At 44.3% G+C, this 27482-nt stretch overlaps 1 protein-coding gene across 7 annotated transcripts in view; it reads left to right on the top strand.

The window, feature by feature from the left end:
• The window catches only part of SCEL (sciellin), a 490458-nt gene that overhangs the window by 388245 nt on the left and 74731 nt on the right, over window positions 1–27482 (top strand). For all 7 annotated transcript variants that reach the window (XM_078657473.1, XM_078657474.1, XM_078657476.1 and 4 more), the window contains 3 exons: window positions 5069–5125; window positions 6469–6525; window positions 16074–16136. In XM_078657473.1, the coding sequence (XP_078513599.1) occupies window positions 5069–5125; window positions 6469–6525; window positions 16074–16136 (177 nt within the window). The remainder of the gene's footprint in view (window positions 1–5068; window positions 5126–6468; window positions 6526–16073; window positions 16137–27482) is intronic.

The raw sequence follows: 27482 nt of genomic DNA on the forward strand, positions 1-27482 counted from the left end.
TCAATGTAATTCACCCCGGATACTCCTGAACTGTTGCACATAGCATGCCCATTCCATTGGACGTGTCCAACAGAGAAACACTTGCCACCCAAAAATATTACAAATAATGTTCTATTCTGCTTCTTATCCTTCATACCATTTCATCACGTTATGACGTCAGTTAAAGGTGCCTTAGCCCCCGTTTATTAAAGTTTTGTGCAGGCTCTCGTGCCACACAAAGTGATACTAAGCTATGCAAAACCCAATTAATAGTGTTAATCAATTATTGAATGCAAAGAACTTTTGCGCTCATAACCCTGGCAATCCTCGCACAGGAGTGTAACATATCCGAGTGGACCCCAATGTATTCCAATTAATGTCACTCAGAGTAGTCCAAAGTAGTGTTGCGTTGAATTGTACCACGAAGTAAAACAAGGCTCCAACAATGTGCAAATAAACACGGCAATTATTTTTCCATTCACAGTACATGTAATATTTGTGCTTATTACACATAATGCGCAATTTGACGTTGGACTGTAGTCTGCGGGAAGATCTTTGTAGTAGGTAGCCTTGCGGACAAAACCCTTACAAACTCCCATTCAGAAGCACTATCCTGTTTGTACCATTGTGCAATGATGCATTCGATTGAGCATCGGGCACACAAAGCTTTATTTATTGTTGATCATGACACCATCGACGCAGGGTGCTTTGCAAGGTTGGATTGGGATTAAAAATCGTCCGTGGCACGCTAAAAAAAGTGGCCCACATTTGCTTATTGCCTTTCCGCAAAACTGCTTTGGCGAAATTTTATAAAAAGGTGGAGGCGTTAAAAAAAATGCACGGATTAGTTACACTGGTGAAACACACCTGAAAACAAGTGAGGCCACTTTTGCTCAGGCCCCCTGCCCCCGCATATTATTGGTCCGGCCCAACGAGAGAAAGGGAGTGACACCTCTGCTGTTGATAAAAGGGAGGTAAATGGACGCCCATCTACCTCCAGAAAGGCCACTCAGGCACCCACTGGGCTGCTGGTGTTATCAAACAATGCAGAAACCGCCCAAATTGGGCCCCCAGGCTGCTCAAACAAGCAGCCCACAGCTGGAGCTCGGACACCGGCCCCTCGGGCATTGCCCGAGTGCCCGCGTTACCAATCCGACGCTGGTGCTTTGTAAATAAGGGGCTTCTCTATTTTGAATCGTTTGTGGAATGCCAGTTGCTGATTTTGACACAACATTACAATGTGCAGTATTTATTAAATGCACCCCTTTGTGTGATATCAAAGCTTATACATCCCACCATTTTAGCACATTATGTTCATTTAGTCTAAATAAGGCACATACGCCTGCAGTTTCTTTTAATAACTTACCGGGCTAATGCAGAATCACGCCCTTGTTGCCAGAATTAAAAGGTGATTTTTACAGGATGGCAACATTTTATCTGTATATATTAAATGTTGCCCTCCTACTAAACAGCATTTTTATTCTATTTTGAGTTTTGTGGGCAGTCAAAACTGTAGGAGTTGGCACAATTTATGGAAAATGTATTTTGGGATTGTGACCTGTGTAGTCTAAAGGATCACTACTGCCATTTTTTGGAAAGTGACAGAACTAAAAGGTGCTCTCAATATTTTCATCTTTCGAGGATCTGTATGGGCCCACCAGAAACTATGATGTCATTGGGCAAGTGTCAAAGCAGTTAGGCGATGTTTTCATAGAGTGTACCTCAAGGTTTCCTAAATATAACTTGATTTCATTGCCCTGTTGAACGAACAAAGAATACAAATATCTTGAGTCAATACATTTGCAATGTACTCCTTTAAAGCAAAGATGCATTTGTGTTCTGGAATTTCTGTAAATAGGTAAGCGAGCTCAATTGGCTAGATTACCAGTAGTGTGTCATGATTATTAGTTGAACAGGGTGGAATCCATAGGTATGACTGTCTACTCAATGCATGAACTCCGGATCCCATTTTACCAGTCAGAAAATCTAAATGGTAAGTAAAATCAGCTTGGAAATGGACTGCAGTGCAGCCTGGCTCTGGTGCCCTCTACTATGACACAGGGTAGCATGTAACACTCTCCATTGCCAGAGAGCATCCTGCCCTTCCCTATGCCACCCACAACAGCCCCATCTCCCACCCCCGCATTGGCCCCCTTCCATTCAGTAACTACCTGCTAAGAACAGTGGGTAAATGTGAGCATTAAACCCCACAGAATTGGGGATTCCATGTGAAATTCTGGCTGGTTAAACAGGGATTGCACAGTTATTCCCACAATATGAGGTTTAACTTGTGTCATGGGAAAATATATGCAGAAACGCCCTCCTGCAGTACAAACTCCAGGCACCCAGTATCTCCACACATTTATCAGCCTGACTATTCATCACTCTGTATGAATTCAGTGTTTTATCCTCCCAAGGTTGATAAATTCAAAAGCAATGAAGAGGATTTTCATTCAGAGAATCAGAACCTCCTGAGTTTTTGGGATGCATATGATACTTCTGGATGCTTGTAAGGCTCAGGCTGGATTACTTATTGTGAAAACACATGGGTAAATGTTGTTCTTGCCAGCCTCATTTGCAGATCTCTTATTCTTGCTGTGACGTACTGATCCACACTCTGCATGTACATCTGTGGGTTCTCTGCACCATTTCATGGTACCCTGTTGCATCCTTCTCTCATGTCTGTTCTTTTACCAAGCCTTCACTATGCGCATTTTCTCAACCATCTTTCTGCATTTTCCCAGATATCCAGTGGCATAGCTAGGCCTTATGCCTGTGGCGGCCCCCGTGTTTGCTGCCCGGAATGGAAGAGTGTGGGGGTCCCCAAAACTTGTGCCGTCTGGGGTGGACCCTCCCCCCCTTGCTATGCTACTGAAGATACCCTCACCTCATTACCTCCAACAATTCTCATGATTGATCATAGTTCTACATCAATACAATTTGTCTATACCAAAATGCCCCTTCGACCACCACAATTCTGTTTAGTGGCTGGACTGAAGCATACGTTCCTTTTAAAAAAAATTAGATCCTGGTGGGTGGACCAACAGCCTTCCAGATCAAACAAGGTCCTGGCCTCTGCTCCCATGGTGGAGGACCACCTGCCAAAGTATGAGAATCCTGTCATCTGGCAGTGATTTTGCTTCCTTCAGCACAACTGCCAGTGTGGCACTTGCACTAAAGGCAACAAAAAAGGATACCAAACTGATACACTGTTGGTTTGGCCTCAGTTGGCATACTTTTCTACTCTCAAAGTAAGAGTTTGTTTTAGAGAAACAAAAAAGCAATGACTCAGGAAGGCAGGAAGGCTTCCTAGGGCCATTGGTTGATTTTCCTTTCCTTGCTATGCTGCACACGGCTGTTCTGGTAAAAAAAAATCCAGTGATAGTCACCTCTCCTCAAATGGGGCTCAGCCATCTCTATGACATGCCTTCAATGTGGCTGATGGGCCATTTTCATACTTAACTAACTTGTATTTATTCAAAAGGCACACTGCAAAAGTACATTTTTTCTAAGTGTGCATTACTGTCATCCAAAACTACTAGCGAAATATAAATGCAGATTTCTTTGTTTGCTGCCAAACACTCATTGCCATGAGGCTGTTTAAAGCATAATGTTATCCAACTTTGAAGGCAATCAGAATAAGTGCAGCTTGATCCTTTCTTACAGCACAAGGTAAAAGACCTTTGAGTGAGAGAGTGGAAAAAGATGATGTGATAAAGGTGAACAAGAACATTCAGTTTAATGACTAAAGGCACGTGGGCTTGGATTTTAACCTTGGCAGGGAGAGGCAGCAGCCTCCTCCACCAAGGCCCTGCTACCTTCCTGATGTTCACTGTGAGAAAAAGTACCACTCCTTTAATACGCCTGAATGTTTTGCTTTTGGACTTGCTGATTTATGGATTTCTACTGTAAATGATTCTCACTACCTGAGTCTCACTCACTGCGAGCTGTGATATAATGGAGTGGGAGCGCTAATCGACAGCATCTACCTTTTAAGAAAAGATCTGCTGCTGCACAGCTCGGGTTAGAGGCTCTGGGCTGGTTGCATGTGTACATGTGTGCACACGCGTGCAAACACATGTGCAGGCTGAGCGTATGATGCTCTCATCTGGTTCAGCCTGGTATCTGCACGCAAGTCAAGTGCTAGAAAGGGGCACTTGGTTCCCATTAGATTTAAGGTTGCAGACGTATTACTTGTGAAAGCCCCACATCCTTCTCAACTAATAATCCACTTGATTACAGTCATTATTATGAAGTGGGTGAGAGGAATTCATTCATCTGTCAAGTGGTGGGATTGCTCCCTCTGCCTCCAGCAGCAACAGCCTGGCAAGCACCTGTCAGATCAGAATCATGCAGCAGTTCTCATTACCAAGTTCTGACAGGGTGGCAAGGCTATTGGTGGGACCACAAGGGGGCTCCTCAGCCTTGAGGGTGCTGTAGTCCTCTTCATCTACTTCTGGTGCTCAAAGAGTCTTCTGCTTCCCCCCATCTTGCCAGGCATGTGTTGCAGGTGAATGGAACGTTCAGAGGACTCTATGAGCTACATTTACGAGGACATAGTTCACATCTTATCTGTACGCTGAGACACATCAGTAACCCTTAGGAATACTTTGTGTACTCTCATGGATTGTCCAAATAGCAGACACCCTGCTAGAGGATTCTGGGCATAAATGTGTAATAAAGGTGACCTTGATTCTTCTTGACCTCTTGCCTGCTTTCAACTCCGTATCCCACCACACCTTTATCAAGATGCTTCATCACATTGGAATCCAAGAAGGATCTGGGCTGTAAGAAGTTATGGGGAAGGAAGTTAGGAATACAGCTGCTGGATCACTTGGTTTAGTGTGAATGTGGCTACTCGTCTGCTATTTTTAAATTGTGCTGTCCTGTTCAAATGTTTGTTGATTAAAATATGTGTCGGTTCTAGGTCATATGTGTTTGGGAGTCATTTGCATTGCTGACAAGCAGTGCAGGCGCACATTGGTTTAAAAGTTTCACTGCACTCACTGGTATGAATTATAGGTTAGATGGTCAAAAGTTGTTTGTAAGCAATCTGACCTACCGGCATTGTTTTCTATTTCCAATAAAGCCAAAGCCTTGACAACCTTATTGATGTGTCTAGCTCAGCAGGGAAGAAGGACAAAAGGTAGGAAACCAATTTTTAAATTGTAATTTACTTTCTTGCATTTATTTGTGTAGTTATACAGCCATATCAAAGTGTATAGTAATGAACACGTAAATTTACACTAGGAATTTCTTTCTCCAATACTACATAATTCAACCAATAGCAATGGCAATGCTGATTGAGAATGGCACCTAGCTCCTTTTTGAAGTGCAGGCTTCTTTGATGTAGATGTATGATATATCCATATATTGTTTTTGTCCTCATATACCAGCAGATGGTTTTAACATGATTACCAGGAGGGCGGAAGTGGCAACCATCTTACAGACTTTGCTTGGATTATTCTTCAGGGGTAACTTTAGGCCATTCCCTTCCAGCCTTTCTTGGTTTATTCATATGACCCATTGAAAAAAAAAACAGGTCTTACATTGTATCTCGCCATGATAAAAACGGTGACCATATTTCTTGAGTTTTTATTGTAGAACGGGGGCCTAAGTCCAGCCTGCAAATTTTATCTAATGTCTTAAGCCATCCTTTGTCCGCAGGGGGGTATGCATCCATTTCTTACATATCTCTCTCTTTGCCAACAAAATCAATAGAAAAAGAAATGTTACCTAGGACAGAGAGAGCGAGAGAGAAGCAGTCATTTTCAAATTAGTTCCAAACAAAATCAGGTAAATACTTGCCTTGATTGTCAGGCCCAAAAATTCCGATCACCCTCCGTTTACTTCTCCCCCAAATTATCTAACGTTAGCAGGGCCAGACTGACTACTGGGCGTTTTCGAATTCTGCCAAGCTTAGGGCTGATTTCACTGCGTTGGGGGCTGATTTAGTTCATGGAGACCTGCCTGTACTTCGAAATAATTAAAGCAAGACGAATTTCGTTCAGTACAAGCAGGTCCCCATCAACGAAATCAGCCCCCAGCTCAGCAGCATTCCATAACGCCCGGTAGCCAGTCCGGCCCTGAACGTTAGGCAAGCTAGAGACATATTAACATTGTTGGCATTCACCTTACCACATCGCTTATAACTTGAAAATTAGCTTTTTGCAAATGTACTCATTTTCTTCGGGGTCATATAGATTCTGCGAAGGGTATACAAATTCTTCTTCTTTAAGATAGAAGGTATGACAGTGGATTAGAGAAGATTTAAACATGCTTGCCGTTAATCTGGTTACATGCATTGGCATGTATCCTTCCCATGATTGGTAGACTTTGTTCAAATAATAATGTAAAACATACCTTTAGAGTCATCTCTTCCATATTGAACTCCTAACATTAACAGTATCATTCTCAGTTTCAAATCTTTGTCTACAGGAGAGTACAGAAATCCTGACCCATGTGTGTTCTGTTTTATTTTTAATGTAGCCAAAATCTTGGAAATCTCATTGAAATATCCAGCACAGCAGGACAGAAGGATAAAAGGTAAGGATGACCAGTTTCACCCAATATATTATTTTTCTTTTTTTGGGTTTAACTAACAAACGGAAAGTTAATATTTTTCTTTCAGTAATGTGATTGAAAGAAAAATACACTGGGTATATTTTGATCAAATAATAACATCAAATAATAACCACATATTAATATTTCAACTAATAACTGATGAGGTCTAGTTCCCAGTTGAATAATTAGAATTTAGAATGAATCTTCAACATTTCAAGAGATTTGTGCAGAGGAAAAGCTCTCCAGAAACACATGTTAGATAAGATATATCTCCAAAGCAGTGCTTAATATGAAGAAGAAAAAAAACAAGTGGCAGGGCCCTCGTCAGGAGGCAACAACAGCTTGCGAATCCTATTGCCCCTGCTAGCACTAATAATTACAGTACCAACACAACTAATAACCATCGCACTTCTACAAGTGTGACAATTTAGACTATTCCATGCCCCTTAAGTATGTATAAGATTGGCTTGGGCGCCAGGTATTAGTAATTTTTTACTGTATATTAGAGAAATAAAGAACTGTTGTTGTCCTCATCTCTGAATTAGACATACAGCGCCACCATGTGGCAGACTGTCATAAGTCCCGGTGTTGCAATTTAGTTTAGTGCCGGTGTCGAACACCGGAAACCACCGGCTCAACTTAAGCACTGCTCCAAAGAGGACCAACATTGCTAATTGGAGTGAAAATATTGTGTTTTTTTACTAGGACTGAGTGAAAAAAATGTGCTGAAAACCGTAATGTGAAAGATAAAGATAAGTGCTTAGATTTGTTGATAATAGCAATTACCTTTGGCACATTAGTTCTGGGGATTATGGTGCCAGAAATACTAGGCCTGGGGGACCAATTATCTTTGCTCTAATTCTTTATAGCTAAGAAGCACAGCAGTATAACACTAGACCAAGCCATCATGGGTCTGGATTGGCCTAGTACAAATGAGGGAATTCTCCCCTTCTGCAGGGTCATTTTAGAGCAAACCTGTTTGGTTCCTCATTGCATCACTTTGCTGCATGCTGTACCTGTGTATCAAAATAGAGTTCCAAGTCAGAAAGGCCCTGCCCGCCCCATTCCCTGTCCATTTTTAACACCTCCAGTTGGACTCTATTCTTCTTTCAAGCCCAGGACAGTGAGACGAGGAGGCTGTCCATCTCGCAGAAGACCGACCTCGGTACAGGGACATGGTGTTTTGCAATATATATATATATATATAAACAGAGGCCAACACAACTTGTCCTTTTAGGGTGGGAAAACTTTTTTTAGTAACAACTATGAGACCTCTGAAGGAAGATAATAGCATTATCTTGACTATCATAGCCAATAGTAGCAGGAATCTTCCTTTTATCACCTCATCTATTTCGTATCATTGAGACACTCACACCGACCTGTGAATTCCCAATTCCATTGGCTAATGCTACTGAGTACATGATAAGGAGGCAGAATTATATTGTGCCGTGATACCAATAGCCCAAAGTGTATAGTGGATTCGACCTCAAAGGGGATGTTGAGTTAAATGGCATTTAAAAGAGGTTAACTGCCTGTATGGAAGTCAGTTTAACAAAATGCCAGGGGTAGTGAAAGCGACATCACACATGTTTACTTTCACCCACACAAACAGACCTTGCCTACACTTATTTACATACACACAGTGTGTCTTACATAAAAAACACACTTTCACCTGCAAGCACGCACACAAAATAAATGTAAACATTGTTTTGCTTACGTTGGTTGACAGGGAGGGTCATATTCTGAATAATTGCACTCCATATGGTACTTCACTAATAGTGAATAAGACCATATTATTCACTATTAGGGTCATAAAAAATTGACAGAAGGCAAGGAAAGTGGAGCCCCAACTAACGTCCTTAAGGAAGAGCTGCCCCTATGCTCCTGACAACGATTTTATCATCTCTGAGACCAGTGCTATCAAAGGCAGTGCCAGAGTCACAAAGGGGAAGACAGGGGTCACAGCTGTGACCCCTGGTGACACCTCAATGACGTCAATGGCTTCCTGGTTCTGCGGAATGCCTCACCACAGACGATCAACACAAATTCAGTGCCACAAAACCTCCCCTAATTCATCAAGCAAACAAATACACTAACATAGTGCAGCCCTGCATGAGTTTACAGAGGCTGTAGTATGAACACCAAAAGGCTTTCATGTTGTGACTCTGCGGTAAGGTTCAGTGAAGTGCACACAAAAGGATAATGGGTTAAGAGTTTGCACAGCTGTGATCCGAGCACCAAGAGACAGCCATGATGTGACACTGTGGTTCAGTGAAGTGCAAATAGAGGATTAGGAGTAAACACAGCCCTGCAGTGGCTGTTAGTTTTCAAAGTCTATGAATAACCACATCATTGAAATGAGCAAGATTTGATATCATTTTCTGAATACTCTTGACAAGTGCCAGGATACCCGTAGGGTGGCAGTATGCGCTATATAAGAACCCAATACAATACAATACAATACAATACAACTAGTCGGTGTCTATCTCGCTAACAAACATTGAGTAACCAAACCTTTACTTAGTGTCACACATTATCAGTAGACACCTTCCTGTCACATCATTCACGTCTGTTTACTAACTGCAGATTTCATGTCACCAAACTAGTAAATGAGTGTGAAGGCATTATCAACAAGCAGCTGCTTCATGAACCAGACAAGCAGGGCCTGAAGCACTGACAATGTAATGTCATAATGACTTCCAGCATGCACTTTCTACATAGAATCCTTCATTCATTTAACTCATGACCAGATTGACATGCTGGTACCCCTAAGCCTCAGTTACAACATTAGACACTAAAATGAATAATTACCTGTCACATTACTTTCATCATGCTATGTAGTAGATAAGGAATATAGCCCTATCCACACTGCTCTTGCAACAGCTGCACGTGCCTGTGAGCAAAAGACTATTGTGACAACAGCTTTGTAGTGGCTGAAAACGACTTACTGCATTTTATTTACAAATACAGTATTTTTTCTTTAAATGTGCACCAGTGCCCTTGTGCAAAAGAGAATCCCTCTCCTACCCTAACATTTACAAAATATCATACATTTAGAAGTCCTTTAGAGAGGTGTTTAAAGAAGAGGTGTTAACACAGATCTAGACACAAATTCAGTAAAAAAAAAATAACTATATGAGTAGCCACCTGAAGCTTTTGATATCCTAATACCACTCAGAACAACAAAACAGGACAAAACAAAACAGGCACCTTGGAGAAATGCAGAACTAAAAGAGATAAAACAGCAAATTAGAAAACTGCAAAGCACCTGGGTCAAAACAAACAGCAAGACAAACTTCACCTACAGAAACGTAACATATTATACGAGTCAGCAATCAAAAATGCTAAACAAAGGTGCTATTCTGACATAATTCACAATGCTAAATGTGCAAATAAAGATTTTTATAAAATTCTCACTGATTTTTGTAAACCTAAATGCATAGAAGGGACTCATCCCATTACTCCAGAATTCATGGCCAAACTGGCAAATTATTACACAACTAAACCAGGCACATTGAGCTCATATTAAAACCAAGGGAAACCACCAGCACAAACCCCTTTCCAAAAAACCATCCAAGAGTAAGCCAATCCAACCACTACATTCATTCAAACAAATATCACAAAGTGAATTTATGGATCTGCTCAAAGCAAGCAGACCTGCTAGAAGCCCTTCTGACCGTTGTCCACCACAAACCTTCAAACATATGCTTCTAACTTCCTCTGCTGTTACACCACTACAAAGAATCATCAATAATTCCTTAACTATGGAAATCTTTCAGGAAGACATAAAAAGGCATATATATATATGCCTACTGTTAAAGAAAACTACCCTGGACCCTCTTGAAATCGACAACTACAACTATAAACCAAATACAAATGGACCTTTCCTGGGCAAACTGATAGAAAGAGTAGCATTCATCCAGCGGTCACAATTAATTGAAGATAGCACCATACTTTCTGACTTCCATACAGGATTCCGTCCAGGAAGAGGCACAGAATCTTCTTCCTTCATTGTCATTTTGATGTGACCTTAAGGACACAGTAGACTGGAACGGGTAGCTGCACTACTTCTCTTGGACCTCTCAGCTGCCTTTTTTACACGGTTGGCCATGGCACTCTGATATAAAGACTCAATGAAGCTGGCAGAGAGATGACGGCGCTCAACTGGAAATTATCCTACCTTCAAAACAGAACACATCTCATCCATTTCCCCCTTTGTCATCCAACCGTACTTCACAAAAGCAGGGGTACCTCGAGGATCTATCATCCCACCCATGCTTTTCAACGTCTACATGAAGGCATTTCCGGCTATGATCAATGAATTTCACCTCACATGCTATAACTATGCAGATGATTCACAAATACTCCTTTGACTGCCATGCCCCAAAGACATTGGAAAATAATTGCCTCAGAGCCATTGATAAGTGGGTGACCTGGAGCCATCTCAAATTGAATGCTTCCAAAGTGGAAATACATTTGGCAATTGGAAAAATGATGACCCACTCGCCGCCTTAACAAAAGGCATTTAAGAGTAGTAAAGTTAGGAATCCTAACTTTTCTACTCCTAAATGCCTTTTGTGAATACTGAAAGTCGTAAAGTTAGATTTTTGTCTCAGATTACTTTTTTGAATCAGGCTCATTCATTTTAGCACCCATGAACCGTGACGTCTAAACAGGTAAAGGATTCGAATGCACCTGGCACACACACATATTAATTGGCAACATTTTAGATGAGTAAACAAGGAGATAAAAAAAAATAACAATAAGCAGAAGAATGTGTTTCCCCCATTGGCTGCTGTTGAAACAATGGCAATGTCAGGCAGAGGGTAGCCAATATAAAGCCATTTTTTACTTCAAAGCGGGAGTCCCCCAACTGTTACGTTATGTTATGTTACTTTATTTCTTTTATAGCGCACGGCAACTCCGAGGAGCATCCCGGCGCTTTGGCAAAGAAAGACAGCATAGAAAGCAACCACACAGCAGAAAACAAGAAAGAAAAACTATTTCTTAAAAAGCCATGTCTTCAGATCCTTTCTAAAGGTCAGAAGACAGGGAGCCGATCTCAGGGACACTGGTAATTCGTTCCATGCCTTGGGTGTCAGATAGCGGAAAGAACGACCTCCCAATCGTGCACGACGAATTACAGGAACTTTAAGCAAAGACAGACCCGATGATCTGAGATTCCTGCTTGGCACATACCGGAAAACGCGTTTCCCAATATATTTGGGGCCAATACCATTAAGGGCCTTGAAGGCCACAGTCAGGCATTTAAAAAGGACCCGCTTGGAGATGGGTAGCCAATGAAGAGTGTTCAATAAGGCAGTGGCGCCAGCTCGCCTTGGGAGTCCAAAAATAGCACGGGCTGCCGAATTCTGGACCACTTGCAAACGGGTCATAAGATATTTTGGTAGACCCAGAAAGAGAGCGTTTGCGTAGTCCAGACGCGACCCGATTAATGCCTGTACGACTGTTTTCCTGTGATTGAGTGACAGTAGAGGGAAAAATTTCCTCAACATCCGTAAGATGCCGAAGCACTTCCCTACAATGGACAAGATATGGGGTCCAAAGGATAACTCACAGTCCACTATCACTCCCAAGTTCTTCGCCTTCGCAGCAACCTTGTCAGGAGGAAACATATCCTGAGGCCACCAGGATTTCCAGTCATGTTCCGGTGCGCAACCGAAAAAAAGCAACTCTGACTTGTCAGAGTTGCATTTTAAGCCATGACCTCTGAACCACTCAAACACCGCACCAAGGCAATCCCTGATCTTTATGCCATCAAATGACCCCTCCCTGTCACATGTGAACAGGAGTTGGGTGTCATCAGCGTAAGACACGATCCGGGCGCCAAAAGATTCCGCGACTTCCGCCAGAGGGGCCATAAAGATGTTAAACAGCATAGGGCTGAGAATGGAGCCCTGCGGGACTCCCACCTCTAGCGGAGCCATATCAGCGGAAAAAGGAGGCGCCCAGATCGTTTGCCGGCGGTCGGCCAGAAATGATTTTAGCCAGTTCCACACCGTTCCTCGAAGGCCACACTCCCAGAGTCTTACAAGGAGGGCATCATGAGGAACGGTGTCGAAAGCCGCCGACAAGTCAAGCATGACTAACACGGCCTTTCCCCCCGAGTCGAGAACTTCCCTGATAGCATCAGTGACCTCCAGCAGAGCCAGCTCCGTGCTAAAATTAGCTCGGAAGCCGGACTGCGAAGAGTGCAATAGGTCGTTTCCTTCGATGAAACTGGAAATTGTCCTATGCACATACCGCTCGGCCACTTTTGCCAGAGCAGGGAGAAGGGAGATTGGCCTGTAGTTGGCATGTATCAAGGGATCCAAGGTGGGTTTTTTGAGCAGTGGTAAAATCATGGCTCGCTTCCAGGCCAGAGGCACCTCCCCTGTCGACAGAGATGTATTCAACAGGGGGTTCACCAAGATGTTAATGGCGGGAGCCACTTTTCCCAAGCATTTAGCCGGACATGGATCTAAAGGAGAGCCGGATTTCAGGCCGGACAACAACTCCAAAGATGTACTAAGATCCATAGGGGGAAATGCAAAAAGGAAAGGGCCATGGTCATCCACCGAACGAAGTGGCGGTGGGTGGCTCACAACCGGTTGCGCACTAGAGAGAGAAGCCTGGATGGCTGTAATCTTACTGACAAAGAAGGTGGCAAGTTGTTGTATCCACGCGTCCGTATGAGTATGGTTAGGGGTGCAGACAGCAGGAGAGATAAAGTCCTGGACCACTTTGAAAATTTCTTTGCAGACATTATCAGCCTCATCAATACGATGTTCAAAATAGACCTTTTTAGCATCCCAAATAGAATGATGATAGGCTTTAATGGCTGCCCGAAATTTCAATTTCTCCGTTGGGTCGTAAGTCCGCCTCCAGGCCCTCTCAGCCCTCTTACACTCCTGACGTTGGGTCCTCAACTGAGGAGAGAACCAAGGGGCAGACGCCCTACGCTCTCCTAGTTTAGATCTTTTAATGGGGATTAGAGTCTCAAATCTTGCCAACAGCCATTTATGCAAGAGAGCAAGATTTTCCTCCAAATTTCCAACCAGGGGGCAAGGTGAGGAAATAAGAGCCTCAGACAGCATGTCCCCAGAGAGCAGATGAAACGGGCGTGAAGTTCTCGCAGCCACAATTTCTCTCTCCCGAACCGAGGCAGTAACCAGCAAAGAAAAGGAAATTAAAAAGTGATCCGACCAGAGTACTGGCTGTGTAGCACAGACCGAAATGGGTCTTGTTGAGAATACCTGATCTAAGGTATGGCCTTTATTGTGTGTAGGGCCTTTCACAAAAGGGAATAACCCTAACGAAGCCGTAATATCATTAAGTTTTATAGTGTCCGGGTCGCAACTATTGTCCATATGGACATTGAAGTCACCCAAGAGAATACAGTGGTCAGACCTGAGACAAGAGACTGCTAATGCTTCTTGCAGTTCATCAAAGAAAGGCCCTATTGATCCAGGGGACCTATATATAAGTATCCCAGTGCAAGCCTGGAGGGAGGAAAGATGTAAAGTGAAACCAAGTGCTTCACATCCCTGTATATTCTCCACCAGAAAGGTAGAGCAGGGAGTACTCTTTTCCACAATAAGAGCAACTCCCCCACCTCTGCCCGATGTTCTATCCCTCCTAAAGATGGTATAGTTCGGAGGGATGGCATTTGCCAGGTCTGGCGCGGAGAAATCACCCAACCAGGTCTCGGTCAAAAACAGACACTTAATGCTTGAATTATACAGCAAATTCCAAATGTCGCTAGAGTGACAGTTCACGGACCTAGTATTGAGGAGGAGACATTGAAAGGGTACCGAAGTACTGTCGAGCCCGTTGTCGGCTGGTGCCGGGAAACACCATGCACATGACGGGCAGCCTTTCCTTAGTTTCCTGCCACCAGGAAAGAGATAGGAACAATTCCCTCGAGGGAGACGTAGAGCGAGAAGCTCAGCTGAAGAATAGGTCGGCATAATACACAAGTTAAAAGCAACAATGACCAATAAAATACTAGCCACAGGAACAGCCCCGAAAAGCCGTCCAGCCCCGTCCGCCTCCGGGACGCTGACGGGCGCAGACGGGCTGGACTCAGGCGTGACTCCGGCGCTGCGTAGGCGCACCCGCTGCGCGATCCCGCTGCGCTCGCGAGGGAGCTTTATATAGGCGAACATCCACCCCCACCGAGCGCTGGTCCGCTCGTGGTCACCGCCCCCCTCCCGGCAAAACACCACTCCAAGATGGCGGGCGCTGTTTTTTCCACCCCGGGACCCGGACCCGCTACAGCAGCGGTGATAGCACGATTACAGTGCAAGTGTGAGGAAAGAGACGCCCCAGAATAAAAACAGGGAGAAAAACCAAACAGAATATCCAAATAACAAGCAGGTATGAATTAAAATATATAGCGCGATGTTACAGCGCAAAATGCGGCGCGCTATGCAGGGCAGCCTTTACCTGGCAAGGAAGAGCCTGGAAACCGGTCGCCTTATGTAGGCGAACAACTGAATCGGGTCTGTAGGCATGTTTGTGCACATTCCGTAGACAAGATCAGCTCTCTGGTTATTATATCTCTGTGGTTTATATTTTCCTGGGAATACTGAAATCAATGAGGTTATAACAGTATTTAAATACATATCTCTGGCAACACTTGCCAGGGATAAGTGATCATCTTTCCAGCATATGAACCTTAACTCTCATTAAATCAAAAAATAACTTAAACATTCCACTACCTCTACTTTGCTTCCGATTTTAACCAACTTACATAAACAACCTTTTCGCCAGTCCAGTATATGGATATGCGAGAAGAAAATGGCTGAAACCTGTTTGTACCAACTTGGGATCCAAGAATTATAGGGAGGTGTTGCTTATCTTAAAAACTGATACAGCCTCCCCAGTACAATTTGTGGGGTAGCTAAATATTTGGGTTGTGCTTGGTTAACTAGAAGCAAGCTTCTGAGGGATAATAAAAATAATAACTGACAAAAGCTAGGCTCCTTTAAGTGCACTGTCGCCCCTACTGTTTACATATTTGCCTACTTTTTATTGTTTTTATATACTATTTGTATTTATTGTAAATTTTAAGACGAGTTTCTTTTTTGCACTAGTTGTATGGAAATATGGCACTGTCTTTTAAAATTGGTATCTTTTTTTTTAAGTGATGAAATTGGATTGTACATACTTTTATGATATTTTATATCGAATAAAGTCATACAACAACATAAACAACCTGTTAGTAAAAGGAGTGAGAAAGCGGCTTACTAATAAAACCTGTGTTTTGTACATCGCTGTACATCTTGCGATTGGTTAGAAAAAGGGACTGGCCCTGAAAATACCGGTCTACCTATCTCGAGGAAACAGGTGCCGCTGCCCCTGAAGACATGGCCCATCTGTACGTGAGCCTCCTTTGCAGGCTGTGCAGGCCAAGGTTGGCACAGCTGCTGTAGCAGAGGTGTCTGTATACCGGATGGTGGTAACCGGAGAAATCCTCCTGACTTCTATTTAAAATGCTTTTGCCTCTTTTTCATTTGTCTTTGAAGGGATCAAGAATCACTCGACAGCTTCATTGACATCAAAAGCAACGCAGGAAAAGGCAGCAAAAAGTAAGTTTTAACAAACACTGCTTCAAACTTGTGTCTGGTTGACTGTTTCTTTCAGCCGATTTCTCATTTGTTGACAGCCACACCGTTTTGCTTCGTTTGTTTGTGAACTCAGCTCTTTGCTACTCTTCTACCCATCCACCCCCCATGATTTGAAAGACTTTATCCTGTATTTATACTTGTCATTGTATATTTGTACTTTTATTGTGTACTCTTTTCTTTTTATATTTTGAATGGTATTGCTCTTCCTTTGGGTCATGTGTGCGTGATATATAAACAAATCTAAATATATAAATACATTCAGATGAGCTGTGTTGGTCCACTTGTACAGAGCTGTTTTTCTTTCTGTGTCATCACGTTAGGTGCAACCTGCTGTGTTTGCTCCTATCCTTTTTGCCTGGTAGGAGTTTTACTGACATTCTTCACTGCTGCCTCTGTATTTTGTATAATGTGCACACTAACCCTTCGTTTTGTTTATTCTATCCAACCGGCCCGGCTCTATATTATGTACATTGCTTATTCATGTGAACGTTTGAACAAGGATTTATAGTGTGTTGGAAGACTTACAAAAACCATAATTGAAATCTCAGGACAGCAGTATTTTGTTGTTGAGTGCCATTAAAGACTCGAGCGCTGCTCGTAATACTGGAACTGTGACTGAAACTGGTTATATTAAAAGTTTGATCGGGTTTGTGGCGACGTGCCCACCACGGATGGGACTCCTGTCTGTTGTTAATAGTTGGAAAATGCAAATACCTGAAACAGTCACATTGCTTAGAAGCGGTCTTACAAGGGCAAGTTGATGTTTTGTTGCGTAGGCATTGATTACCTCGATTAGGAGTCCTCCTCGTCCTGACTAAATGAGTTGTGTCGTCTCTGCTGACAGTTTGTGTACAAGCTGCTAATAGAGTTGCATATACATTAAACAAACATATAAATCATTTTATTTCAAGCAGACACGTTTCGGCTGGATTCCTTTTTCAATTCTTCCAAAATGAAGTCAGCACCATGTATGCTAATCTGTTCTTTATACGGTGTATGGATATAAGTGTTTGTATACATATACATATATATATATATATATATATATATATATATATATATATATATATATATATATATATATATATATATATATATATATATATATATATATATATATATATATATATATATCGCCGAAGTTGGGGACAGAGAATTGAAGGTTTACGAGAGACACATCACTTGGTGTTCGTCAGCCCCTCACTGTATGGGTTGCTGCTTGGACTCCATTGACCAGCATGCCTCTGATCCCAATCAGGAATGAAGGATGCACTATAACTGCAAGCAGGGGGCGGAACAGAATAGAAGAGCCAATAAAAGAGCCAATGAGAGCATCACAGGACTTTTAGCACATCCCCAAGCAAAAGACTCTGTGTGGAAACTTAAAACCGGCACTGATGAAAGCGGAATGCTGAACGTGTCTGCCTGGCGTTTCCAGCACAATTGGGACTCTTTTGCATGCCTTGTGCCTCCATTTACTTGGATTAAATCCTGGTGGTGCCCTAGCATATGTCGGGCTCATTCTTTCCTTTGAGTGGGCATTGGTTTTGTATATTTTGCTGTTAACGCAGGCACCGGCTACCGGCATGCCCTCTCGGTCTGGTGTGACACGCGAGCCAGCACCTTTTGGATATTCGTATGCAAGTACAGCGTGTCTCCCCCCAAGCGGCTCTACCAGCACTCACTCTGATGTGCCGCATAAGGGGAGAGAGGATGCAGTATTTTACTGCAGGGGCAACACCAGGCTCCAGATCTTTCTTTTCTGCTGATATCGCCCAGGATTGAATTTTGGTATCGGGGAGAGAGCAGCACAACCTGTGCTGGACTGGGACTAAATCCGGGAGATGATTGCCGCCATGGAAGATATCCCGCAGCAGTATGTGGTCGAACTCGTGAGCTGGAATATCTGGGGCAAATTCAGTGCCCGGACTTGGCAATTAACCTAAGTCTGCTTTGAGGATTACTACAAATTTCTGTTGGCGGATGTTTTAAAATCGACACGCTGGTGTGGGGACCACGTAGACCATCAAACATTGCGAGGACTGCAAGGGAGGTGGCAAAAGAGCGATGCCTCCAGAACTGGATTAAACCAGGCTCCAATGGGAGTGTGATTAGCAGCATGGACCCCCAACGTGTATCACAGCAGAGAAAACGAAAATGGCAATGATTAAGGCAAAACGCCGAAACGTGTCTGCCACGTGTTTTACTCACCTGTGTCTTCTTGATGGTGCCAATAAAGTTTCCTGGATTGGTCCCAGTACATGTGTCGGACCTGTTTCTTTAATAAGGAGGCAGGACTGGTGGTGGATATATATATATATATATATATATATATACACACACACACGCACGCACACACGCGCACACACACACACACACACACACACACACACACACACACACACACACCCCTTACTGGCGGTCGCCAGTAGGTAGTTATAGTTAGGTCCAAGTTTCCATAGGAAGAGCATTTTTTGTTTTGCTTATAATTTTGGCGGTGTTTGATGAATCTTCATGAAATTTTCTAAACTAATTATTTGTTCATATCAGCTCCTATGTTGAAAGTATGGGGGTGATTCGACAAGGGGGGCCTAAATAAAAGGGGGTCCCAAAACGTGTTTTCTCCATGTTAATTTCCATAGGGAACTTTAGACAAGGCTACAGTTCGAACGGGTGAACGGAAAATATCCCAAATTTGGCAGGGAGAAGGGTCTTGGTCTGGAAAGCACGCTTTTGTTTATTTGGTGTAAATTCATTCAGTAGTTTTGGAGAAATATAGAAATTTACAGATATCGATATTTGGAAATTCTGCCATCTGATTGGCTGAGGCGTTATGAGCACGAGCTTGCTGCTTATTGGTTGCGAGGGCTGCGAGCGGTTGCAACCAGGAAGTGTTGGCCTCCATTTTGTGATTCCGTTGAAGCGAGTAAGGGGAAAAAAGGGCAAAAAATGTAGGAAAGGAGGGTAGGAGCACTGTAACCTCTGTGAGGGAGTGCAAAGCGAAGTAGTCACTCCAACCAGTCTGAAAGTGCGGTTTGGCTCAGAGTGACATGGTGCTGATATGATATGCTGCTACACTCGGGTATGAAACTGAAAGCCTAAACTGTGAGCTCATTGCTGTAAAGTGATGTGTTATGTTATGTTATGTTATGTTATGTTATGTTATGTTAAGGGGACTTATATAGCGCAACGATTACCCAGAGGTGTCCTGGCGCTGATTATTATTCCTAAGTAAGAGACGGTGAACTGCTATTACAGGTTAAAAAGCCAGGTCTTAAGACTCTTCCTAAAAGTCAGGAGGTTTGGGCTTTTTCTTAGGTGGAGCAGAAGGGCATTCCAAGAATTTTTGGCCCACACAACAAAACTTCTTTCGCCCCAGGAGGCTTTTCTTATAAGTGGTACCGTAACCAACTTGGCGTCCATGGAGCGCAGCATCCTTTTAGGCCAGTACCATCAAATGTTTTGTTTCAGAAACTCAGGGCCTGTACCCTGAAGAGCCTTGAACACAATACATAAGGCCTTGAAACACACCTGTTTCCTGACCGGCAACCAGTGAAGTTTACTGATTTCCTTGGAGATGGACTCAAATTTGGATGTGCCCGACAACAACCTTGCTGGTGAATTTGCAGCATTTGGAGTCTATTCACGGAGGGGAGAATATTTTTAATCATCCTAAGTACGTGGAAGATGGCAGATGAAATTGAGTTGATCTGATCTCTAAAATTTAGAGTATCATCTATCAGGATGCCTAAGTTGTTTACCTTCCTTGACGGTATGGGAAGAGTGCTGAGTGTTATTGGCCACAAATTAGGGGTCCAAAAATTAGCATCATTCCCAAAAAGGATAACCTCCGTCTTGCCTGAGTTTAATTTAAGGCAATTTTGTGTCACCCACCTCCCCACAGCTTCCAGGCAATCGTTGAACTGATTAACTAGTTCAGTATCCTGGCCTGGCCGCTGTGACACAGCAATCTGTGTGTCATCAGCGTAAGATGTCAGTTTAAAACCAAAGGAGCTAATGAATGGAGTAAGTGTGAAACATAAACATTGAAAAGAAGGGGGCTAAGCGAAGACTCCTAGGGCTCTCCACAGGGCAGGGTAAAAGGCTTGGAGTGAAAATTATCCAATGCAACTATTTGTGAGCGCTCTGATAAGAAAGACTTTAGGAGCATCCAGGCTTTACCTTGAACCCTGCAAGCCAACAAACGGTCTATAAGTAAGCCATGATGGACCGTATCAAAGGCTGCCGATAGGTCAAGCAAGACCAGGGCAGCCTTACCTCCCCTATCTAAAGCTTTCCTGATCTCTTCTGTCGATTTTATTAATGCAGACTCAGTGCTGTGCCTCTAAAACCGCATTGTGTGGGGTACAACACGTGGTTGTCCCCAAGGAAGACACTGAGTTGCATATTAATTTCCTTCTCAATGATCTTCACTGGTAGTGGGAGTCGAGAGATCAGTCGAAAATTGTTTGGGTCCTTGGGCTCGAGGCTAGGCTTCTTTAGCAGTGGTAAAACTGAGGCGAATTCCCACAATTTTGGGAAATGCCCAGTATCGAAAATACCATTAAAAAGGGAAGTAAGCGCCTGCGCTACAGGAGTCGGAGCAAGTTTAGTCACCGAAACCGGGCAGGGATCGAAGGGGGAGCCTGATCTCGCTGCCATGAGAAGTTTCTTAGTATCCATTAGAGATATATTGGTAAGTTTATTAAAGACATGGGGAGGGTCCCTAAACGGCTCAACTCCTTCCTGCAAAACCACCGAATCTGAGGCACTTAAAAGATCAAATGCCAAGAAAATGACCTCCACCTTGTTCAGGAAGAACCTCGCGATCCTAGTTCCTGACTAGATTCAATTTTACTGGACGTGGGGAGACCAGATTAGATACAGTTTTAAACATTTCTTTTGCCGAGTTTCTTGCCAAGTTGATTTGATTTGCAAAGAAACTTTTCTTAGCATTGAAAATAAGAACCTTATATGCCGCAAGACTCTGTTTGTATCTCTTCCTATTTGACTCCTCATATTTTGTTCTCCAGTTCCGCTCAAGGGATTTACATATGAGTTTCTGATTTTTCAGCTCCTCCGTATACCAGGGGGCTGTTGGGCGCGATCTTTTAGGGAATTAGTGTTTTATAGGGGCTAGTTTATTACAAGCTGATCCCAACCAGTTTGTGTAAGAAGGAGTTGCCTCATCTATTCCTGTGAGAAGCAGACCCGAAATTGCAATAAGTGCCGCCACTAGTTCCTTGCCCTCAATTCTCTTAAATGACCTACTCTCAATTAGTCTCTTTGTGTCCCCCTTGCTGGCGTCGTGACTTGGACAGGTCAGTTTAAAAAGTACGGCTGACTAATCAGTCCATGTAAGGGGAAGCACGCCCATACATGTCAATTGAGGGTGATTAGAAAAATTTACCATCCAAAGTGTGGCCTGCTATGTGCGTAGGTCCTTTCACCTTTTGATTTAGATCTCCGCTCTTCATTGTATCAATAAGAGCCAGTGTATCGGGATCCAAGGGTGCCTCCAAATGGTAATTAAAATCACTAAAGATAGTGAAGGAGTCAGAGCATAACCCTACTTCCAACAGATTCCCAATGGACTCAAGGAAGTTGTTTCTGGGCCCAGGGGGTCTGTAAAGTAGGATGCCCTTAAAAATATGGTGATCAGACAAAGAGAGGTTAGAGGAAAGCACCTCACAGTCTGAGTTCAAAGCAATGCAAAAACCAGCCTTCTAAGAGTTGTGATAAATTATGGCTACCCCACCTTTCCTGACCGGTCTATTTAAGGTGTGGCTGGGAAACCCTGGAGGTGTTGCCTTGACAATATCAGGCCCTGAGGCTTCGTCAGTCCATGTTTCAGTGATAAACGTCATTTTAATATCTCTTTCCTCAATTTAGTCCGCACATTCTATACTGTGCTTAACTAAAGAGCTGGGGTTCAGCAAAATGCATTTAAATGCTATATTCTCCGGTACCATATCGATTTGCTTCTTTGTTGCTATTGGGTTTGCATTTTGGTACAGAATTCTGGGTAATGTGCAATTACAGTTCGTACTGGTGATCAAGGAAGCGGGAGGACATGATTCCCACGTGAGACACAAACACCCAGGAGATTTATACATTGGTCTCTCCTTTATTAACTGTACTTTAGTGTAACTTAAGACGGGGGCCACTACTGGTTTGGAAAATGCAGGGAGACTGACACAGAGCGCGATCCGAGCACGGACGGGCGCAGACGGGCTTGTCTTCGGCGTGCCGGCGGCGTGCACGCTGTGTGTGGTCGCCTGAGCAAGCGCATTTGTAGGTAGACCAGGCGAAAAGCTAGCCCGCTAACCTAGTGTTCCCCCAAGATGGCGGCTCTGCTTAGTCCCACAGGGCCGGAACAAGCCCAATGTGAACAATTAAGCGTGAGGGCAGCCCGCAACTGTGCAGTTCAGCGGAGATCCCTCAGAGCCCAGGTAAGTTTTTTAAGAGTCCCACAAAACCGGATTCCCAAATTAAAACAACACAATTTCAATACATAACTGGAATAAGAACGAGTTAAAATACAGTGAAAGTACAAGTTAAAAAGCACCTAAATTTAGGGCATTCCTGGCAGTCCTAAAAACAATGATTTGTGCAATTAGCAAATAAACCAGATTCACGCAATAGCAGTCTCCCGGCTCAACCCTCAGGAGATGTGCTCTGGTCTTGGTAGCATACGTGTGCAAGTAGTGTTAGTAGGCGTTTATACCATACAGGGAGTGGGAAGCGAAGTACTGACCGCTATTGTGCGTTTATACTATACCGGAAGCTGGAAGCGAAGTACTCACGCCTACTGGTGTGAAGACTTGGGGATCAAACCGAGGTGATTGCTGTAAAGGGATGGGCTCTGGGCACTGTAGTATATGTGTGCAAGTAGTGTTATTAGGCGTTTATACCATACAGGGAGTGAGAAGCGAACTACTAACCCCTACCGTGCGTTTATGCTATACCGGAAGCGGGAAACGAAGCACTCACGCCTACCGGTGTGAAGACTCGGGGATCAAACCGGGCTGATTGCCGTAAAGTGATGGGCTGTGGGCACTGTAGGATAATAGCCGCTGTAGTATAACTGTGTAAGTAGTGTTAGTATGCGTTTATAGTATATAGGTAGTGAGTAGCGAATTACTTTCTCCTACTGGTCTGAAGACTAGGAGATTAAACCGTGAGCCTAAATCGTGAGCTCATTGCTGTAAAGTGATGTGCTCTGGGCGCTGTAGTATACCTGTGGAAGCAGTGTTAGTTTGTGTTTATATAATACAGGGAGTGGGAAGGGAACTAGTCACCCCTACCGGTCTCAAGACTCCTGGAAGAAACTATTGTAAATAACGATCACGCCTGAGCTCATTGCTGTAAAGTCATGTGGTCTGTGTAGTATTCCAATGTAAGTCACAGTAGAATGTTAGTATGTGATTCTACTACAATGTAAGTATGTAATGTTAGAATGCAGGGCTGTCATGAGGGGAACCTTGGGGAGTTTGTACACAGTGCTGGAGAAGACGGTTGCCTTGCTGTCTGCTCCTGTTGGTGGGTGTTTAAGGTGTCTTGTTTTCCTGCAATAAATCTACTTATCGGATCCACTACTGTCTGCCTCTTCACTACATAAATGTGGCGACGAGCGGGAGAAGGTAGAAAGAAGGCAACACTCACCAATATTTTAAAGTTGCTTGCGTTGTGCTGAAGACCCGTTTTCTTCATGAAGCGGTTTCTACTCATCCCAGGGTCGAACGCTCATTGAACAATGTCATCCGACCTCTGGTAGGATTTATATTTTTAGATTTTGCGCTTCCTCTGCCTCTTCACTACTCTCTGGTCACTGTACTACACATGTGTAAGTAGTGTTAGTATGCGTTTATACTAACCAATGCATCATGGTCCTAGGGAGCGCGACCTCCCAGGCGCAGCTCATACAATGTCCCGGGGTGTGCATCCGCGGGACATTTATGTTTGCTATTAGAGGGCGGGTGCATGGCTTCCACCCTGTGATAGCAAATCCTTGTTTGACGAGTTGAAGCGAGAGGAGGAAAACCTTGTATCGCTTTAATAGAGCGGATCTGGATGGTAAAAATGGAGAAAAGGAAATGAAGCGGGGTCTCACCCGTTCATTTAAATGAGGCCCCTGGTGGGTTCGGTTTCTTGACCAAACCTAATATTACATTGCTGGGTCTCTGTAGGACTGGGGAACTTAATGTCACATGTATATTAGGCACGGAGGGCACAGAGAAGTTTTGCAGCCTAGGGGATCGCCACCTTCCCGGGTATTTACTAATTGTTCGTGGGGCTTCGAGGCCAACTGAAGTCCGGGGATCGCCACCGTCCGGGGCTTTACTTAAATATGCATGGTGGGCCTCAGCAGTCCCTGAAGCCTCGGTGATCCTAGGCAGTGCCTTATTGGTTCTGTAATCACACTGGCAGTACTCATGGTGTTATAAAGTGATACACGCATAGAACCCTTGCAGTTGTAGAATTACGCAGGCTTCATTTATGTAATAGTCTGTTGGTTTATATTTGGCAGGTGCACCGCAAAATTACAAATGTTTTCCCTCATAACCTGTATTAAAACAACACAAATAAATGGAAACGCATGTTTATTAGAACAAACACCAGTATAACATGAAATACGTGGGTGGGACTCCTCCGGAAGCAGCGTAGAAAACCTGCAAGACAAAAATGAAACATAAGGAGGTGTGCCATGTGGAAGAGGAAAAGAAAGGTAGTCCGAATGAAAGGAAGATAGTGAGAATTGGAGGGAGAGGGAGTAGGTGGAAGGGAGAAGGGGAGGGAGAGTCAAAAGAACAGAGGGAGGAGGAGACAGATCGTAGGCCTTCTGCACCCAGCCCTCGGTGTTTACCTCCCGTCAACCTTTTGTCTAGGACGCTGGGGTCCGCAAGAAAGAGTGTGGTCCAGCAAGTCCTTAAAATGAAACATATGAATGAGGCCAGAGATTACATTATTAGCTACGGGAACATCGCTTGCCTGCACCTGTACACCCAGGGTGCTGCACCCCAGCACCTTCCCCCGCACTGTGCTCAATTGTAGGTCCTGCGCACCGAGGGTTCACTGCTCACCTGCCACCATCGGTGTGTTCAACAACGTGTTGGTGCGAACTCTGAGTCCGGGGTACCTTTGTAGGGTGGGAGAGCAGGTCTCTGGTCGGGGACGGTGTCTTGATACCACGATGGAAGGCGTCAGAATACTGAGGACATCATGACGGGGTGAGCCCCCGCTCCGCCCATTTTGGCTCAATCGATTCAGTGTCTGAAAAGGGAGAAATAATTTAATGGTGGAAACGTCTGGAGGTAAATGAAGGTTTATTTGAAGCTTATTAGAAAACGCCAGTTGAGTGCATCCTTCGTTTTGGAAAGACGATCTACCAACTGTTAGTGGTAATGGTGGTTCAAAGAGGAGTTGGAGTGCACGAGAATACACATGGTTAAATAATAATATGTTATGCCAACGTTTACATACAAAGGAACAGAGCTCATGCTAGAAGCATAATGTGCACGTGTAATGCAGTGGCGGAAGCCAATGTGCATGTACACTTAGTAATGAGTTCACTGCAGTGCCCTATAAGCCAACAACACGTGTCTGTAGGGCAGCGCTGCCCGCTGGCTCTGGCCTACAGTACGGTCCAGCAGGTCCTTAAGATGAGACAGAAATTAGACTGAATCAGGTCAGAGACCACTTCATTACACAAGGCAACATCGCTTGTTCGCACCTGCGCACCCAGGCTGATGAAGTCCACCCCTCCCGCAGCACCGCGCTCTAAATGTGTCTGTAGGGTAGCGCTGCCCGCTGGTTCAGGCCTACAGTACTGTCCAGCAGGTCATTAAAATGAGACGGAGATGTGACTGAATGAAGTCAGGGATCACATCATTACGGACGGCCACATCGCTTGTTCGCACCTGCGCACCCAGGCTGATGCACCTAACCTCTCCCGCAGTACGGCCAGGGATTAGATTATTAGCTACGGGAACATCAATTCCTTGCACCTGTGCACCCAGGCTGCTGCACCCCAGCCCCTTCCCCTGCACTGTGTTCAATTGTAGGTCCGCGCACCGAGGCTTCACTGCTCACCTGCCACCATCGGTGTGTCCAACGACGCGCTGGTGCAAGCTCCGAATCCGGGGTACTTTTGTAGGGTGGGAGAGCAGGTCTCTGGTCGGGGACGGTGTCTTGATACCATGATGGAAGGCGTCAGAATGCCCAGGGCATCATTATGGCGTGAGCACCAGCTCCGCCCATTTTGGGTCAAATAGTTCAGTGTCTGAGAAGGGAGAAATAATTTAATGGTGGAAACGTGTGAAGGTAAATTAAGTTTTATTTCAAGCTTAATAGAAAACACCAGTTGAGTGCATCCTTCGTTTTTGAAGAACGATCTACCAACTGTTAGTGGAAATCGTGGTTCAAAGAGGAGTTGGAGTGCACGACAATACACAGGGTTAAATAATAATATGTTATACAAACGTTCACATACAAAGCAACAGCGTGCATGCTAGAAGCATAATGTGCGCATGTAATGCAGTGGCACAAGCCTGTGTGCATGTAGACTTAGTAATGAGCTCACTACAGTGCCCTAAACGCCAATGCCCCATGTCTGTAGGGCAGCGCTGCCCGCTGGCTCAGGCCTACAGTACGGTCCATCAGGTCCTTAAAATGAGACAGAGATGTAACTGAATGAGGTCAGAGATCACATCATTAGGCACGGCAACATCGCTTGTTCGCACCTGCGCACTCAGGCTGATGCACCCCACCCCTCCCGCAGGACTGAGCTCAACATGTGTCTGTAGGGCAGCGCTGCCCGCTGGCCCAGGCCTTCAGTACGGTCCAGCAGGTCTTTAAAATGAGACAGAGATGTGACTGAATGAGGTCAGAGATCACATCATTACACAGGCCAACTTCACTTGTTCGCATCTGCGCACTCAGGCTGATGCATCCCACCTCTCCAGCAGCACTCTGCTCAATTGGAGCCGCTGTGCACCCAGGCCCAACTGCTCACCTGCTGTCATTGCTGTGTGTGCAAACACTACAGGCAGCAGTGTTCACAGTTGAGTTGCAGTGTTGATTGCAGGATGGTGTACACCTCATGGATCACTTTCGAACACGACGGGCAGTAGGGTTCACAATTTAGAGCCAGTGTTGATTGCCAGGATGGTGTACACCTCATGGATCCCTTTTTATTATTTCGCATTGTGATATGCAAGGTGGATGTGGCCATATCACCTGAGGCAGTGTGGAAGAACTGGGACATGTGGCGTTGTTGTTATCCTATTTATACATACGCAAAGTGGG

The sequence above is a fragment of the Lissotriton helveticus genome, chromosome 8 (genome assembly GCF_964261635.1).
Source record: "Lissotriton helveticus chromosome 8, aLisHel1.1, whole genome shotgun sequence".
Taxonomy (NCBI): domain Eukaryota; kingdom Metazoa; phylum Chordata; class Amphibia; order Caudata; family Salamandridae; genus Lissotriton; species Lissotriton helveticus.